We start from the raw sequence: 18,201 nt of genomic DNA, 5'->3' as shown, positions 1-18,201 counted from the left end.
TCTGGAGACAAGTTCCGGTGTGTCAGAGAGGAAAAGTCACACTATGCCTGAAGATGGTTCCTCAGATCCCAGTGTTGTTCATCCCAGCTCCTTTTGTCCTATCGCCAGCCTCAGTAACAAATAACCGAGCTCTGTATCTTTCACTGCTTCTGTCATTTGGTTGTGCCAATTGGCTGTAAGAGGTGTTTTAACGATTTGCAACTGTGCACATGTTGATCGAGGTGTTTTAAATGTGTCTAGTGGCTTGGAGCACTTCTATATTGTGCTTGAACAGCTGTGGTGGGGACTGGTTTTTGGAAGAGGGTGTGTTTTCTGAAATCTGCCTTGTTAAGATTTCTTGGGATAGATATGTAGCCTCTGTTTTTAAGTTTTAGCTTTAGAGAAAGGAAGCTTTCATTATTTACTGAATTTAGTACTGAATAGTCCAGCTGCTCTCGCAGCCATACGGCTTTTCAGTCCTCCAGGCCTTTTATGGCTGGAAAGGTCATAAACATTTTCGGGAAGATGAGGGTCTGTGGATCTAGGGATGCATGCCTAATCTTGATTAATAAGCGGGGAAGCATCAAGAAAATTATCACAAGAACATTTACATGAAGATCTACAAATACTAATAGAGTTGTGGCTTTGTACTGTACCCCAAATTCCGGTGACTGGTCACTTTCCTTTCTAAGAATCTCACCCCTCTTAGACAGCGGTTAGCTTGTGTAAGCCTGATGGGCAACCTGGTTGAAAAAGGGCAAAGCTACTCTCTGACAAGCTTTGACTTTTTGCAGTAGGTCTCCCATATCCTTAAAAAAATGTCTAGAAACAATTTCCCTAAGGCTCTTAGATATTCTTTTTCCCCACAGAACAGTTAAGTGAATACTGATGTGATTTTACAGAACTGCCTTTTAAATCTGTCTCAGATAGATACCTTTTGCTTCTCAGTAACTTTTGCAAGTGTAGGCAATTTTGGAAAAGTGAGTGGCAGAGGGAGTTACACTTTTTCCAGTAACCTTGAAGAAGTTAGCTTTGAAAAAGGCATGATATTTGGAGAAAGAATGAAAACTAAAAAATGAAAAATACCCAGCAACCCGATAGTAATTAGCCTTTTAGATTCTGTGAGAGAGGAAAAGATAGGAATGCAATTTTGATATTTGTTTCACTTTTTTATTGAATGCAGAAGAAAAACAAACGCCTCCAAAATGGCAATAAGTTCGGACATGGAAAAAAAAACCCATGGCTTTTAAAGGGAAAAAAAAACCCACACCAACAAAAAACTGGTGTAAAAGAATATTCACTCTGATTACTTGTAAGCTAGAAATCAGGAAAAAAAAAAGTGGTAAATATGTCAGTTTTTCTTATGCTGTGATTCTGACTTAGATCAAGACCTCTGCTGCAATATTACTTGATTAGCTGATTTGTTCCAGTAGTTAAGAGTAGGGAAGCCAGTTCAGTGTATTAGTTTAGGTGAAACAGGAAATAATTTTAAATCAGACTTATTTTTGCCTAGTCCTCAGGGGTTTTGCTAGTAAACTGTTTGCTGTTGGAGTGTCTAATCCAATCCTCACCTAATTCAGAAGCAATTAGTTCAGCGTGACGATTCACGGGGTCCTCTGTCACTCTGAAATTCCAGATAAGTTTGGGATAGAGGTATTCTTACCTAAGTTTGCTAGAGAAATTAGGTGACGTCGGCTCCCTTAGCAATCAGTGGAGCACTTGGATGAACCAATCCAGAGAAATTTCATCCACAGCTGTCTGAAGAATCAACTTCTGGAGATACCTGTCTGAATGAAACAATCAAGAAGCCTAGATGACTAGTTTAGACAAAATACTTGAGTTTTAGGTGGATAAATTCAGACAGATCTTCTTTCTGTTGTTCACATAAGTTATTTAAAATTTACACTAGCCCCACTGAAACTGCTCTCGGACTTAGCCCTGTATGTAGGCACGGCAGTGGCAGCGGCAGCAGAACGGTGGTTGATTGGAGTGTGTCACTTGCTTAACATTTAGATAGGAATATGGATATGTTAAGATATATCTGGACATATTTAGGTGCTGTCATAATCAAGGTGCAACATGCAATGTTTCAATTAAATGTACTTTAAAGCTGAAAACTTAAAAAAGTGATGTGAGCATCCCTGAACATTTTAAAAAGCCTCTTCTGCCATTTAAGAAAATATTTCTAGCTGTTTCTTTGAATTCCTTAGTAGGTGTTACAATTCAGCATTTATCACAAGACTGCAAGCAAAATATATCAAAAGCCAGTCTGAAATGCTGTGCTACAGGCATTAAAATGCCAGTCCAGTTGTTCATATTTCCCTATTCTGTACTAACTAACAGTTACAAAAGGACATCCAATAGAGTGCAGTACTGTACTTCAGTCTGTAAATTTAAAAATACTCTGTGGAAAGGTTTCTGAATCCTTTGTAACTGTGCAGTGTAGGACAGTTCTGTGTCATACATTTCACTGCATTACACTCAGTAAAAATCCCATTTGAAGATAATGTGTACCCTGTCTTGTAAAGTATTTTTGGATGTTTTCTGTGGAAAAAATGCTATTTAGGTGTGGCATGCTGTTATAAATATGTTGAGGATTTCAACACATTGTGTTAGATCTTAATAAGTTATTTTGAAAGAGTTGTGGCATAATTGCAATGTTTCATTTTGGAAATGACCTGGTCTTAACAATACCTGAGGAAAAAGCTGACATGCAGAAGAGCACTAGGGGGTATCGTGTTGTTAGGAGCCCAACATGCAAAGAAGTGTTTAGTGGTACCTCTGGAAAAACTCAGTTACTGTCATTGAGGCATCTTAGGCATTCATCTTCACCTTCGGATGCCCCATCACTTTGGAAAATTTGGAACTTCTTTTTTTTTCAAGTTTGAGTAAAACTAAAATATTTTCTCATTCATACATTTATATTAGAGTTCATATTAGGGTCTCTATGAGCAAAATGAAGTAAATTGTATGTTTATGTGCTTGCAACTGTCTTATACTGAAAGATCTCATTTTTAATGTTAATTGGCCTAAACTAGAACGTAGTATCTACACACAAATGTACAGGTTATAAAGTTAAAGGCATTTTAGTAGGTGTGCTTGTGTGTCCATTATCTGACATAATAGATAGCTGTATTTTTTCAGAACTGAGTCAGACTGGTGTAACATGTGTGAAAGTACCTAGATCAAGCTTCTGTATGAAATACTGGGTCTCACAAAAAATGCCAGGTTAGTAACTTTAGAGACAACGGATCTCTAGCCACAGGAGGACAGCACATGCATCAGATTGCAAGTTTGGTTTTGATGGATATACTGCTCCTAGTGGTTTAGACTGAAATACAATCCATCCATTGTATGAATAATTGGTAGATTTAAACCAAAAATATACATTCAAAATTAGAATGCAGCAGTTTTTTAGATTCCTTATACAAATACAGGGATTGTGTGAACATGACAGAAAGGGTATTTTACGTTTCCCATGAAGATACCTCACTTTAAACAAAAGACCCGATGATACTGTATACAGTTTCTGTATTGCAAATGGGTACTCTACAGCATTTTGAAAGTGCTAGTCTCTTTTATGTTAAGGAATCAGAGATTATACTAATAGAGCTAATTTCTAGAGAATCTGGGCCAAGGATTTCTGATTTCAGTTACTAAAAAATCACCAACCTTGCAGGACTGCTCCATAACTCCAGAAAGGCTTGTTGTAAGGTGCTTTGATTGTTGAGAGACAATCTAAAGACCACCAAAGCCATGGAAGGGTCTTCATTAGCTTTAATGTTCTTTAAAGGAGGCCAACAGTTATTTAACTACAGAGAAGTATCGGCTAATTTGATTTTTTGTTAAGAAGTCTGCAAAAGTATATCTGTCAATAATTTGCACACAAATTTGTACACAAGGGATGAGTGTACAAAGTCTTCATGTAAGTTTGCACAAAAATTTCCCTGAAAAAGATGCAAATGTTCCTGTCCAATATGGTGATTAAGTGTGCTTGTTGCTTTGTCGTGGTCATTGTCATCTACAGGCTCTATGGTGGTCTCAAGAATCAGGTTTAAATTGTCTTGAAATGCAGTTTCAAATATGAGAGGATTGGAGGTGGTTGGTCATCTCCCTTAGGCTAATGAGGGAATTTCAACCACTTCCTGAATGTCAGTTCCTTCAAAAGATGTTAAAACCAGAGGCATGCGCATGTGCATGAAATCTAGCAGGTTTCCTTTACACCTTTTGTCAAAATGCTCTTTGCCTATGTAGTGGTTTAGGCTGAAAAGAAAATTGGTTCTGTTTTACCGCAAGCCAGGGCATTCTACGTCATGTTAGAGGCTGAATGTTAGTTGTGTGTCAGCTGAAGAGATGTACAAAAGCAAAGAACGCTGTACGTTCAAAACGTGGGGCTGTTCTAGTGCAGTCACAAGCAGTGTTGTGTTTCCAAGTAAATACAAAGGAATTTTGTATACTGCTGCTGTGTGATGGACAGAAGCATATAGTCTTTTCAGAAGGTCCATATTAAGTTGTTTACCAGATTCCCTCTAAGTTTTATTCATCTCTTCACCTGAAAGTTACTATAAAATTTTCACATGCCTTTTTTCTATCTGTCATTGTTTCAAAACAACAAAAATGTAATCCTGCCTTCTAATTTTGCCACGTGAATCGCTTGTTTTGGTGGACTGAAGGTTGGAGGCTTGCTTATTTTCTGTTGTTTTACACATGGGTAGTTCCAGTATAGTTATTTCCTTCTTTACATTGCTGTGAAGTGAAAGAAACACCAGACTGGGGCTGTGAATGTTATGTACCAAACAACAGTAGGTGCATTCTGCCAGTTAAAAAGCTGGTCAGGAATTTTTTTATAGTCTTTTTTTTTTTCTTTTAACCTTAAGAAGTGTTAGTTTGTCAAAGGTTTTCTGTTTTGACATACTCCACTAAAATGAAACCTGGTTTCCTAGTAGCCTAGTGGTCAGGCTGTGGATCCAAGGATTGTGGGGGGAGCCTGGGAGCCCTTGGAAATAAGGACTTCTTGGCTCCCACATTTCCTGCTGTAGTCCCAAACATGCAGGAGCCAGCACTTAGCTCTCAGATCTGCAGAAGGGATCCTGGGAACCTCAAAAACACTGGTTTGGCTGAGATCTGCAGGCTCCCCTCTACAGAATGGAATGATGTTGCTTTTGCCATGTGTCCCAAGGCCTTTGTGTCTCTCCCTCGCACAGGAAGTTGAGAAATGTTCAGAACCCCACAAGGACTGGGATGCTTGAGCTCCCTCCAGACATGGTTTTATAGCTGGTAGTCATGACACAGATCACGAATAATCAGAAGTATAGAAGATGATGAACTTAAGCTAAGCCAGAAGGGGCCTCTGAGCTTAGAAGATGGGGCTATTAATTCAGTTTATTTAAAAACATCTTTTAAAAAGTGGTTATTTCAAAGCATTTTTTTCCTCTTAGGCAAGGCTTTTCAAAATTCATCTTTTTGACATTTCACAGATATAGCATTTCATGAAACAGAAAATTTTTTTAACAGCTCTGCTGCTAGTGACGGAGGACTGTGTTTGTCTTCTCAGTCAATGCCAAGCTAGTGCTCCGCCTGAGTAAAGCTGATAGAACCTGAACCTTAATCAGATGATTTTTCTCCTGTGCTTTGTTCTAGTATTCTACTCCCCAGGTGACTCAACCGTGCATTCACTACATTCTCCTTAAGGTTCACTCTAGATAGTTCTTGACATGAACATATCAACAGCCAGATGCAGTGATGAGTGAGAGAAATTGTGGGTTAATGCATATTTCAAGAGTAAGTTACTCCATTACCTGGAGATTTCTTCATTTTTGCAGGTACTAATTTTGAGTTCAATATTTCAACAATGAACACATAACCACTGCACTCCTTTTCAGAGAAAAGCACGTGACTGCTTGATTTTTATGGTAACTCTTTATTTTTTATTTTATAAAACACTTCAATAAACCTATTCTCTCCCATAAACAAAGAAGCTAGAGGAACTTGGGTTCATTTTATTTTTTGTTCAGAACATTAATTTTTTGGCTTATGTGTCACCTTCTAAAAATCCATGGATGTATAGGTATGGTTACAGCTCTAACTAAAGACCTGAGCTGGAGGAATTGAGCAGTAGTTTACTCGCTATTTTTCAAGAACATCATTGTGTGGCCGCTGCTAGAGGACCACACTGGGACTTCCATTTAGCCAACGTAGTCAATGTACCTTGAACATAAGTAAAACTGGCACGTAGAGAGATACTTGGCCACCAAATACTGAGGGGGGTGGGATCTGGTGTGGGTAAGTGATGCAATAACACATTCAGGGTAACATCACCATTCTAGGGAGCCAGAATAATAAATATAATGCTTTGTCAGTGAAAACCTTCTGCAAAGGCTTATTACTTCCTCTGGAGCTTAGAGGAAGGTGTCTGCTTGTAATGTCCTGTTAACTTCTGTAATGAAACCAGGGTTTAACATCAGTGTCCCTCATCTCTTAGACAGATTTGTTTTTCAAAAGTGCTTGGGAATGCATTGTTGTGCAAGCTGGAAAGAATTTCAGTAGTTTGTTTTGTCCAATCAATCCAAGTATATTGTATTGTAGTATTGCAGCCTCCGATTGTCTTTCTTACGCAGCTGTTACACTGGTGCCGGAGAGCTTGCTCTTGGATGAATGGGGAGAAATAAGTCTATTGCACTCGTGAGGGAGACCCATAAATCCCTGTCTATTTCTAAAAGCTAGTTCAGCTTCTGGTCCCCAGACAGACTGTGGTCCCCTGCATTTGAGAAAGTACAGCGTCAGATAAAAAATCGTCATTCTGCAATAAATGGACTTTAATTTTTAAAGGTAAAAATGTAATATTAGTAATGGTTGGCTCCTCAGTTTCTGAAATGTTATGAAAACCATAAAATCAGTTGAACCAATATAATGAATCTGTTCTAAGGTTGTCTAAGAACTGAAGGGAATACTTCAAAACTTGCTTCCAAAACTCAGTGACATTTCATAGCAGGTTCATATTTATGCTTTTAGGAGTCAGAAGGTGTAACTTTAAAACAAGCAAACAAACAAGCTCACCAAACTAAAACCCAACAACAACAAAACCCCAAACAAAAGAAAAAAAACCACCCCAGCCCTCCCCCCTCCCCCTCATGCAGCCAGTTACTCAGTAGATATAAATTTACATAGTACTTTTCAGTTCAACGAAGCTTTGAAAATTTATGGAAGTTCAGAACCAGTTCAATAAATTGCGGTCTCTGGAATGGTTTTTTATATATATCAGTATCTGTGTTATTATCCCCATTTTCTTTATTTCCTTGGTAGTTCAGGTATGTCTTTGTATGTTAATGAAGAAGATTAGTTTTATTGTGAGCGTGATCTTTCAGAAAGATTGTTTTGTGTGTAATTAGGAGAAAAAAAAAAAGGTGTGTAAACATTCTTCTTAATGAACTGGTAGGGAAGACCGTGTTGGAGTTCGTAACCAGCAACGGATTTTAGCATTCCCATATTTTTTTGGGATTCATTGCACCTTTAACCTAAAACATGTGAATGCTATGAAATTAGTAATGGAACGTTTTGAATCAGAAAAAAATGAACCATATCTTGTTGAACCACAAAGTATCTACATTGTTGGAAGGCTGGCTTTATCAAAAGAAAAACAGATTTTTTTTTAAAGTCATTTTAATCACATCAGTCATGTTGCAGCAAGGAATGCAAATATTCATATACTACAGATTGAGACTGCTCTGAAATGTTCTGACAATCTGTTATGTTTTGAGTGATGTTTCAACCCTATCACTTGGGGTTTTTTGTTTTGTTTTTTTACGACTATAAAAAACCACTACTCATCTCTGTCACATGCTGTACAGGATAAAAAGCCTTTCAGTTTTCTTAACAAGAATCAGACGGCCAGGGTGCTGCTGGAACACAGAGAATATGCCACTGTCTGTTCAAAGTACAGCTTAATGAGCCAGACTAAACACGCTGGACAATAGAGCTGTGGGGGGAAAGGGCTTCTCATGGATCTATGGATCAGCTGCAGCTTTAACATCTAACTAGTTTCATTTTTCATCTTTACAAGTTCCATTTCCCTGTTTTGTTGGTATAAACTACATTTCAATAAGCGGACTTTCCTGCCTAGGTGATGGTATTGTGTGCTTTGAAAAAGGATATCATGGATTACGCTAGAAATAATTTCTGTGTTTCTTTTTTTCTCTCATAGTCACGACCTATTCCCTCACACCTTACTTCAGCAGTTGCAGAGAGTATCCTGGCTTCCGCCTGTGAGAGTGAAAGCAGAAATGCTGCAAAAAGGATGCGGTTGGATAGACAGCAGGTACTGTGTTGTTTGGGGGTCTACGACATCCATATTTATAAATGCACTGGACTCATTTACATAGGATGCCATGCAGAAGGGTGTTGCAATCCCTTATATGTTTCTTGCTAGCAAGAATACAAAATACAAAAGCTGTGGTTCTTTAAATGAATACACACGCGTGTCTTTGTCTATATTTACATCAGCTGTATGAGGGTGTCTAGTATATTTATAATGTCCAGCTGGGTAAAGCTATATATTTGGTTTTTAACGGTTGTAGATTTTGAGGGCATAATGTGTAATTTGCATACTGGAATTAAAGGGAACAGAACATACGGTATATATAATTTACATAAATAACAGAAATGGTGCATGTATCCATGAGTCAGTGTGTTTATCTGTGCACATATTCTCTTTCAAAATGTGTATGCATTTGTAAATGTAAGGCGAAATAGTGTAAGTTTCTGAAAATACCTATTTGCCTGAAACAGAAAAGTTATTATGATATATAGCAAAATGCTGTCAATTAACTTATCAGTGAGTTTTTAAAGCTCATATCAATATTTATTTTATTTTTTCATACGTGATTATTCACCTATTATAGTGCATGTTAGGATTTTATTATTTTTAATTTGCTGAGAATTGCATGTTTTCTTTCAATTTTTTAAAATCAAACTGGTAGCTCATTCCAGGCTTTGATTATTTAGTTGCTCCAGTTACACAAATACAGTGAATGTCTAACATTCTTGTTGCAAAGACTATTATGCTCTATTTCCCTTCGTGATTATCACAAAGTCAAATTTTAGTAATATCTCAGCTGTTGCAAAATATGCCTCTGTCATTGCAAATGAACTTTTTTTCGTGGAAAAGAACATTTTTTAAAACAACATTTTCCTTCTGTAAATAGTCCATTGAGTTCTTTCAGGTCGTGCCCTAACATAATAAAGGATTCCTACTACTATTGATACATTGATAGTTTAGGATCTGAGAGTGGATATTGCTATTTCTTTTTGCTGTTATGTTTTTTGCTAGTATTTTCTTTATTGTGGTACATTTGCCTTAAGATTTACAAATCACATGGGATGTCAAGGCACTGTAATGTTAAGTTTGGCTCAGTTTAGAAGCAGTGCTCATGCAGATTGTGCAGGTTTTATATTCTCTCATTTGTTCTCTGATTTTTCGGTAACAATTTAAAAAAAAAAAGCTACAAAATCGATGTGCTTACCCCAAGGAGAACTAGAAATGACTTGTGCAAACATCAGTTATTTTCACAAGTAAATGCCCAAGAAAGTGCACAAAACGAGTGGGTCAATTCCCTGGTCCAGCCAGGGTGAGGCAGAGTTTTTGGGTGTTTTAAATGAGAATCCCATAATACTGTCCAGGGAGCTAGAGAGCTGTTGAAGCAAAAACAATTTAAAACTGTAGACAGAACGCAAAAAGCGTATTAATAGGATTTTTTTTCATTTATTTGTGGTATTACTATCACAGAAGGCCTCCAATAACAGTTATTATTGAGGGGCGAGGCATTTCTTTATTTTTCATTACAGAATTAAAAATCTATAGGCAGAATGGCTGCAAACTGATTACCTTAATTGCAATTGTGGTGTTAAAGTAGCAAAGCTGCCTATGAAGAACCAGTGTTGGGTTCTGCTTCCTTCAGCTCTGCCCTCTTTTTGGCAGTGAGGTCTGGGAACATTGTGAAGACAGTTGCGAATAGCACCAGCCATTTGATTCAGCAAGCAGTAAATTAGCTGGGTTGATGTAGTGCTTGCAAAACTATTCATGAATCCAGGATAGATTTGCTGAATAGTTTTGGCTGGAAAAAATTATTGGAATGTGTGTTAGATAGCTTCACAAAACTTACAGTGAGAAATTTACCCTGCAGGGAGGAATAGTTAAGTCATTTGAGAAGTAGAAAACCTTGGTTCTAGTCCCAGTTCCATTGAAATTTAATTATTTATTCCAAGTATGTGACATTAACAAAGTAGACTGAGAGCAAAGCATTCCAGAATATTTCCAAGTGGGGTGTTTAACACACACTACTGTGCTCAGTTCTTATGCTGAGGTAGAAAGTCGACCTGTATGCTTACATCCAGGGAAAGTGCCTTATAGGTAAAAGGGCTCTGTGCTTCTCCTCTTCCTATTTTTTCCTTTTACTTACTTTTAAATTTCCTTCACTTTTCTTACATATATCCAAAATTAAATATTTTCATTGGATTTTTTTCTTAAATAGAATAAGGCTGAAAAAGTTTAGTTCAGCATGTTGGTTTTACTGTTCCATAGGCCTAAAAAAAAAAAAAAAAAGAGCCTTGTTTTCTTGTTAACGTGTCTCTATTTTTTCTTTTTAAACGTAAATTTCCAGAATTGGGCATTATACCAATGGGTGGACTCAGGCTTTGAGGACCCTTCAGTGGAAATTTGGGAGGAAGAAAGGGGAAATAAGATTCGGATAATGAAAATCAGCACTTCATAAATGATAACAAGAGATCTTCTAATGGAGGACGAGCATTAGATAGTCCTGGAAAATAGATTGTTAAGAGGATCTGGTAAGAGCACTCATTCAGCTCTTCCCTTCAGAGGAATTTAGATGCATTAAAGCTGCTTTATTCTTGCATGCAGCACAGTGTAGGTTTGTCTTTTATTCTCCAGAGGAGTGATCTGCCTCAAAGTGAGATGTAATTTGCATCCCCACCGCCACCTTTTCCAGAATATTACCCGTAAAATGTGAATGTATTAAGAACACAATAGGTGTTATGCCCAATCCTGAAGCTAAGACAGTGCAGCTTCCTGCACTCCTTTTCTTGTCTTGTTTATGCTCTTTCCTCCGCTTCTCCACTTCGGCTCCTCTCCCTGGTACAACATGGTCCCTGAGCAGGAATTTCTGAGGATGTTGCATGTACATCCCTAATGAAAGTCCGTACTTCAGTAAAATAATATGAATTTCCAAACTGAATACATTTTTGCTTACAATGTTAATTTTAACAGTGGTTTGATGAAAAACCGTCTCAATTATTGCTCAGCAAAAAGAAACAGCTTAAAAGTCAAAACTATGGAAACTTCTCAGAGCTCATTTTTTCTTTTGAACAGATAGAGTATTGGCTGTGGTTATGACTGTAAGGTTTTTCGTTCACAAGTGTTAAACGGGGAGGGTTGGCTTTATGTACTTATGATCCTGTGCAGAGATTCGTTATTTCTTGAGAAGAAACCTCTCCAGTTCTGTGTGTGTGTTTGCACGCATTCAACTACCGCATCTTATGAATTATTTTCTAGAAGTATTTCTGATAGCTGCAGTGCTTAATATAGCCCTGATCTAGTGATATTGTTAAGACTACTAAAGTTAAGTCTGAAGCAGGACAAAGCCACCTTTCTGCTTATGTGCCTCAAATTCCACTAACATGATCTTTGTATTCCTTAACCGAATTTTAAAAATAAGTTAATGTAAACGGGTCTCACTGGTATAAATTGCTTATTTTCAAAATGTTTTTTTTTTCGTGGCAATAATTTATTTCATCATGTGAAACTCAATGTAATCTTGTCTGTCAGCAAACAAGTACCTTCCAGTAGTTTTTGAAACCGTAACAGTAAAAGCATTGTCACTTTCTGAGACTTCTCTGTAAGGAATATAAATGTGTTTACTAGGTCATGGTAGCTTGGACTACAATGCTTTAGCTGTCTGACCGTGTTAGATGTTACTCAAGTGCTCTCTTTAGCTTCAGTGCGTTTTCATTATCTTGAGATCGAGCTCTGTTGGTTAGCTGGTAGCTTAAGTGCCGAGAAGTAACATATTTGATACCTATTACCTGACTGAGGAGTTCTGTCACTTCCACTTTTTAATTCTGCCTGGTATTAAAAGAATTTATTCCCTTGCACAAATTTTATAGATTCATATATTGAAATTGTGTAGGTTTACTGCTACTACTACCAAACAGTGAAATGCTTGTGACGCTGGGCTGGAATGGATTGATCTTTTCGCAGTCCAGATCAGGCAGTGGGTGCAGAGGCCATGTAGAGCTTTTGTGTTGCTCTCCGAATCATCTCTGCTTGGTCTGGATACTGAAAAAGGGTAACTCCAGTCTTGAATTTTGAGGATTTTTTTCATTGCGGTTGATAAAAAATGTAGAAACAATAATTGGATTGACCTTCTATGACTTGCTTCAGTCAGAGATAGAAGAGGCATTATCCAAATCCTTATGATTTCCTGTGCTTCTGAGTGGTATCTTGGGATGCTCTCCTGGGATAATCCTTCAAGATCCTTATTATATATCTAGCAATATTCAGTGTGAAGGAGTTGAACTGAAGTGGAGTTTCTGGACTACTATCAACAAGGGAGTCATGAGATAAATTAAGTAGAGCTTTTTACGTGCATTCTTTACATATGGCAAACAGGATGACTTCTTTTGTTGTGTCCTTCACTTTACAAACCAAATTCTGTCTTGCTTGGGCAAAAGAAGAATGGTTAAATAAGTTGAAAAATCTGGAAAAAGTCATCCTGTCGTTACTGTCCTGGGCAGTGAACAGAGGTTGGGATGCTTGTTTTGTGGGCTGCCACTGCAAGGGCTCTGTGGCTCTGCTTGTGGGTGGTCACAGAAATGGAAGTTTCATTTTAAGACCTTAACCGTTGTCAGTTGCTGCTTCTTCTGAAAAGTGTGCAGTGTAGGTTTTATAAAACCTCATCATGAAACATCCTGGAGCAGCGCTGGGCTATGGTACTCTGTAGAAAGTGGAGGTGGATTAGTCTTGTTACTGTCCTGTCTGAAATCAAAAAGACTAATGAAAATTCTTCAAGGGAAAATTTATATATATCAGTATGCGAGAGGACCTGCCCCTTCGTTTTTACTAAGGAAGATAAAAAGGTGAAATCTTCCTTTGGAAAAGCAAATAAGAATGATACTAGGAAAAAATTGCCTTCAGCCTTATTTGGACACAAATGTTTTTTACAACAGCTGCTTTTTGTTTCATTGTTTTGTTGTTTAGAATTGATTCTTTTTGCATGCTGTCATGTTGCAAAATGTACAAATGAGCATTTCTCTTCTAATTGAAATAAGCTTTTGGCGATCAAGACAAAATATCAGCACCTGGGAGCCAGGAGGAAGGATGAATATGGGATAGCAGGAAAAGAACTGAATCATAGAGTAATATGTCTGTAGAAGTGTATGAACCCTTGTATGGACATGTCATGTATAGTTAGACAGATCATTTAGAAAATTGATGTAGCTTAATTGGCGCCACGTTGTTTTTTGTACTACTCAGGAATCTGGACCTTTGAGTATTCATTATTGTATTCGTAGATAGGAGAGTAGTGGTCACATATGACTGCGAAGCCAGTGGACTGGGTTGTCTCCTGGACTCAGTCCATGTTTTAGCAATTTGACCTCCATCTCAGTGGGTAATGTCATTGCAGGGCTACCATAGCATGCAGAGGTTTTGGGTAGCCAAAGGAGTGAGCTATGTACGCTTCTTTCATCCTTATGCCCCAAGTAATTGGACATGCAATGTCTGATTCTTTTGTAGTTACATAGCAAATGACAAGTTGAGCCCAAAGAGAGCTTAAGCTCAGAGGAAAATGAAATTTATCTTACATATCTCCCATCCTAAGAAAGGCATTTCTCAGCCAGAAATGGTCCTTTTTACATTAGTAGGCTCTTCACAGAGTGCTTGTCAGTCATATTTTATAGGATAAACATGATAAGAAAAAGGTTTTCTGCCTTTTTTTTTTTAATGTGAATTTAAAGGGTACAATTTTTTTTCATTTCAGAGACTAGCTGAAAATAACAACAGTCGGACAACTGTATAGCCTGACAAAGGTGTTGTCCTTATACCTTCACTGCACAGCCATCAGAATAATACTTTTCTTGTATAATTTGTAATTTGCTTAGTTTGATTTAATTCACCTATTCTTTATCTCTATCTACAGGGCAAATTGGAGGTAATACAACGAAGCTATTAGGATATGTGTATGTCCCCATGTGTGCATGGGAGGCAATTTCCCTTTCACTGAACAAATCAGTTATATGCAGACTGACTTTAATTCTTCACATGAGATCACGTTTGGAAATGGCTGCAAGACAACTTTGCAGTTGCGAGAGTATTACTTACTTCATCACTATCTCTGCTTCAAGTATTTCACTCTCTGCTAGGCATTTCAGAAAAGTTCCCTCAATATAAACGTTAAATGTATTTTTTTTTTTTAATCATTAGGTTAAAAGGTATGATGTAAGATTAGAATAAATAAGATTAGGGAAAATGTGCAGGTTATATTTCTGAGTCTTGTGGAAGCTACCAGTTTATTTAATTATAAAAGCTAAACTCAAAGAAATCTTTGATTATTTGAGCTTTTCAAATTGATAAGAGCAAGTCTACGCACTGTGCACAGACTGTCATGCACTATGATGCTATGAAGCAATTCTTTATGATAAACACTGAATGCATTTTTTAAGAAACCTCTCATCAAGATGACAGCTATAATTTTTTTCCATGCTGTGATTTGTAACCAGGCAAATTAAATATCAGTAATCATCGTGGTGGAGTGAAAGATAATATCTAACGCCCAAGGAAGAGAAAGTTTAATGATCCCAGGTTTACACTGAAACATAAATGAACATAAATTTGCAAATAGGCACTTTACATACATTCTTCACCCCCATTCTAGTTTGGGGGATAAAAGGAAGGCAAATCTAAAGTTTTCAGTGCTTTAGTAGCATATGAATAGGGTGTTAAGAATATTGCAACATTTAATAATTTTAACAATATCGCTTTTAGCTGTTAGAGGAGTAGGAGTAGGTGGCTATTAGGTTTCTGACAAAGCAATTATGGCCTAGACACATATGCTGGGAGCTGACCTGACATTTGCCTCTGGATAGTTGTCATAGCAGCAACCGGAATAGAGCAGCTTGATACGAGCGCCTGTTGCAGACTGGATACAGGTTCTGTGCTAATGCAATACATCTGAATATTAATACAAGTGCACATGTACTGCCACTTGGAAATCACCACTACTGTGTTTCCTTCCAATTATATCTAATTCCTAAATGTTCGTTTTTAAAGAAATTGAGGTTTGTAAGGAGATGTTAATGATCTGCATCCATGCAATTTGTGGTGCCGTTTCTCTGCGTGTAACAAGGGGGTTGATCTAAAGAAAGACTCTTCAAGCACAGTTTTATTAAGAAAACCCAAAAGTCTGGCTGTTGCAGACCAGGAGCAGTTTGTGTCTCTGTTAAGAAGGAAGAAAATTACTGGTGGACAAATTACAAGTAATTGTAAAACTGTTTTGGAAGAAACTAATTAAAAATCTGAATTGCAGTGAGGGCATGGGCCTCCAAGAGACCTTAAAACCTTCATATTTGAGGACAGAGAATTTGTGTTTCAGCTATGCCACTAATGCACAGCTTCTAAATCTTGACACTGAGCAGTTATTTCCTGTATTACCCTTCAGTCAGCAGGAAAGAAGGAAGAAGGATATATATTTGTGTCCCTGTATGTATGTTGTTGTTCTCTTTCCTGATCAATGGGTACTGCAGCTCCCAGGAGGAAGGAAGAAACAAATTGCAGGGTTCTTAAATGCCCTCTTTATTCTGTTATTTATATTGTCTGTTTTTGAATCAAGAGCAGATTTGGACAATATTAGTTACAGAAAAGGGAGTTAAGCGAAAAATATCCCCCAGTGGATGCTGGAGAGTGCGCTGCTGAGTCAGGGCTTCTGTGGCAGAATGCTGTGAATTCACAGGGAGCACAAAGAAGTGGTTTTATTTCAGGGAGATGGAGTCCCTGCTGCAGCTATTCAGTGTGCAGGAAGAGCACATCAACTATACATCCTTGTTAGAGGTGGAGGAGAAAGCATCATGAGTTCCCATCCTCTTGAGTCTCATGGAGCCTAATTTGCTCTAGAGGATGAGAAAGAAAAGGCACTTTGTCCATGCAGACCGCAAGTGGCAGAAGTGCAAAGGGATGGAGCTATGTCCTCTCTCTGTCATATATTTACATAAGACATGAAAAATTCCAACTCAAAGTGATTTTTGCTCCAGAATGGGAGGCTTGTGGAGTCTTAAATAATACAAAAGAGCAAAAGGAAGCAGATAGTTCACGTAACGTAACACAAACAAATAGAAATTGGAATCCCCAAAACCACAAGAGGCAAAAGTCACTTTAATTTGCAAAGAGCTCTATGCCGCTTACACTACAGAAGCTTTATTAATAATAGCTTTTTGTATTCAGACATCTCTTTGTGATTTGGTATTTAATAGGGATCAGAGTGATTTCCATACTTCAGTACTTTGTTCTTTTTTATCTGTGTTCGAAATGATCACTAAGATGACTGTAACGTCCTTGGATACCCACATGCTAGTTTGCATTTCAGGCCTTGTTCACTTCCATCATTTCCCCACCTAATGATTATTTTACTTCTGAGTTGGTCTTTGGTTTGCTTTTGTGGTTCCAAATGATATGCTTTAACCACTGAGGCACAAAATGTTATGCAGGCACCGTTTAGCTGCATGTGGATTATTGTCAAGAGATCAAATTATGTGCTAGTATTGGGAAACTTAGCTTCCTACCCAGAATGCACTGGCCATATTGTCAAGGGGAAGAAAATAAGTGGTATGCATTGTAATTTTAAATCCTGCTGCCTTTCAAGTCAGAGGCAAAATTCCTGATTTCAGCAGTGCTGGATAGGGTTCTATTATTAGCAGATGCGGCTGGAAGGGGCTGCCAGGTATCACAGGGCAACCCCCCTCTCGCCATGCTCCAGCCCAACCTACATTAAATTTGCTACATGTATTGGAAAGGAATAATGTGCGAGGCATGCAATTGCAAAAATAATTTCATGCCTTGGATTTACAGTGAGGCCCTAAGGTGAGCAGCTAATTTTTCACCTCAACACAGAGAACATTAAATTAGAAGATGCTTTATTTTTCCAGGCTCTTCTTGCTGAGCATATATGGTTGAATTTCAAGCTGCTGATTTCAGAGAACGCTTTAAACACCCTGAGCTGCAGTAAGATCTTGAATGTGAAATAAAATTGATGCCAATGTAAGTTTTCTGTTCAGTTCTGAAGGCTCAGAAATGGAGTGTTGGGTTGTTTCTTGGGCAGGAACTTTTAAACAATCTTATCCCCTGTCCTAGCATAGGTGGAATGAAAATGAACAGGGATGGGAACAGCCTTTTCCCCTGTGTCTTTGATACCTATCTCCTGTCAAGGAGGCAGAAGAGGAAAGGCTGGTGGAAATCTACATATAAAAGTTCTCTCCTCAGGCCCAAAAATAGAGGTTTTGGAGTCAGGGCTTTTGTTCTTCCTGCTCCCGTGCTGAAAGCCAGGAACAGAGAGCTTTTTACTTATCCCTCCCATTCACATGGCAAGAAGATATTAAATGTGAAGCATTTTCTTGCCTGTCAGATGTTTCTAGCATAGGGACAAGTATTTAAAAGCATGATTTTGTCTTGCCTTTCCTGTGTTTAGCTAATGACTTCATTGTACACAGCCTCCTGCCTACAGCACAAACAGGGTATAATGTGTCTGGTGAGCAAAACCCTGTTATCATGCAGAGTTTGGGCCAGTTTAATGAAATCGATGCAAAGCCCGCATGCATGTGCAAACTCTTATTTCTCAGGAGTGGTGTTTTTGGGTTTTCGTTAATGAATTAGTAGATTTAGAAGAGTTTAAACAATCATAAATTACTCCTAAATTCAAAGCATCAGTTGCACGATGGGTTCGGATGTATTCCTTGGTTAGAACGGTGCAATTCTCAATGCAGAAAATATATGCAGAAATGTATGCACAGGCTGCTTATGTTTGGTAGCAGGAACATGTTTGTGATTCAACAACTGGCTTGATGTCCCTAAACTAAATTTAGAAACATATTTTTCTAAGAAAAAAATGAAAAATATAATAAGCTGTGGGAGCAGGAGCTGAAAGCATTGCCTGGGAGCAGCACCAG

The 18,201-nt window shown here is 37.9% G+C and overlaps 1 protein-coding gene across 6 annotated transcripts in view; it reads left to right on the top strand.

Annotated features, from left to right (window-relative positions):
- NOL4 (nucleolar protein 4) overlaps positions 1–18,201 on the top strand; it is a 196,610-nt gene that overhangs the window by 153,301 nt on the left and 25,108 nt on the right. For all 6 annotated transcript variants that reach the window (XM_074576932.1, XM_074576930.1, XM_074576933.1 and 3 more), the window contains one exon: positions 8,180–8,293. In XM_074576932.1, coding sequence (XP_074433033.1) covers positions 8,180–8,293 — 114 coding nt within the window. The remainder of the gene's footprint in view (positions 1–8,179; positions 8,294–18,201) is intronic.

Source organism: Larus michahellis, chromosome 2, assembly GCF_964199755.1.
Source record: "Larus michahellis chromosome 2, bLarMic1.1, whole genome shotgun sequence".
Taxonomy (NCBI): Eukaryota; Metazoa; Chordata; class Aves; order Charadriiformes; family Laridae; genus Larus; species Larus michahellis.
Note: the sequence above shows the minus strand (reverse complement) of the source record. Positions and strands in the feature narration are given on the sequence as shown.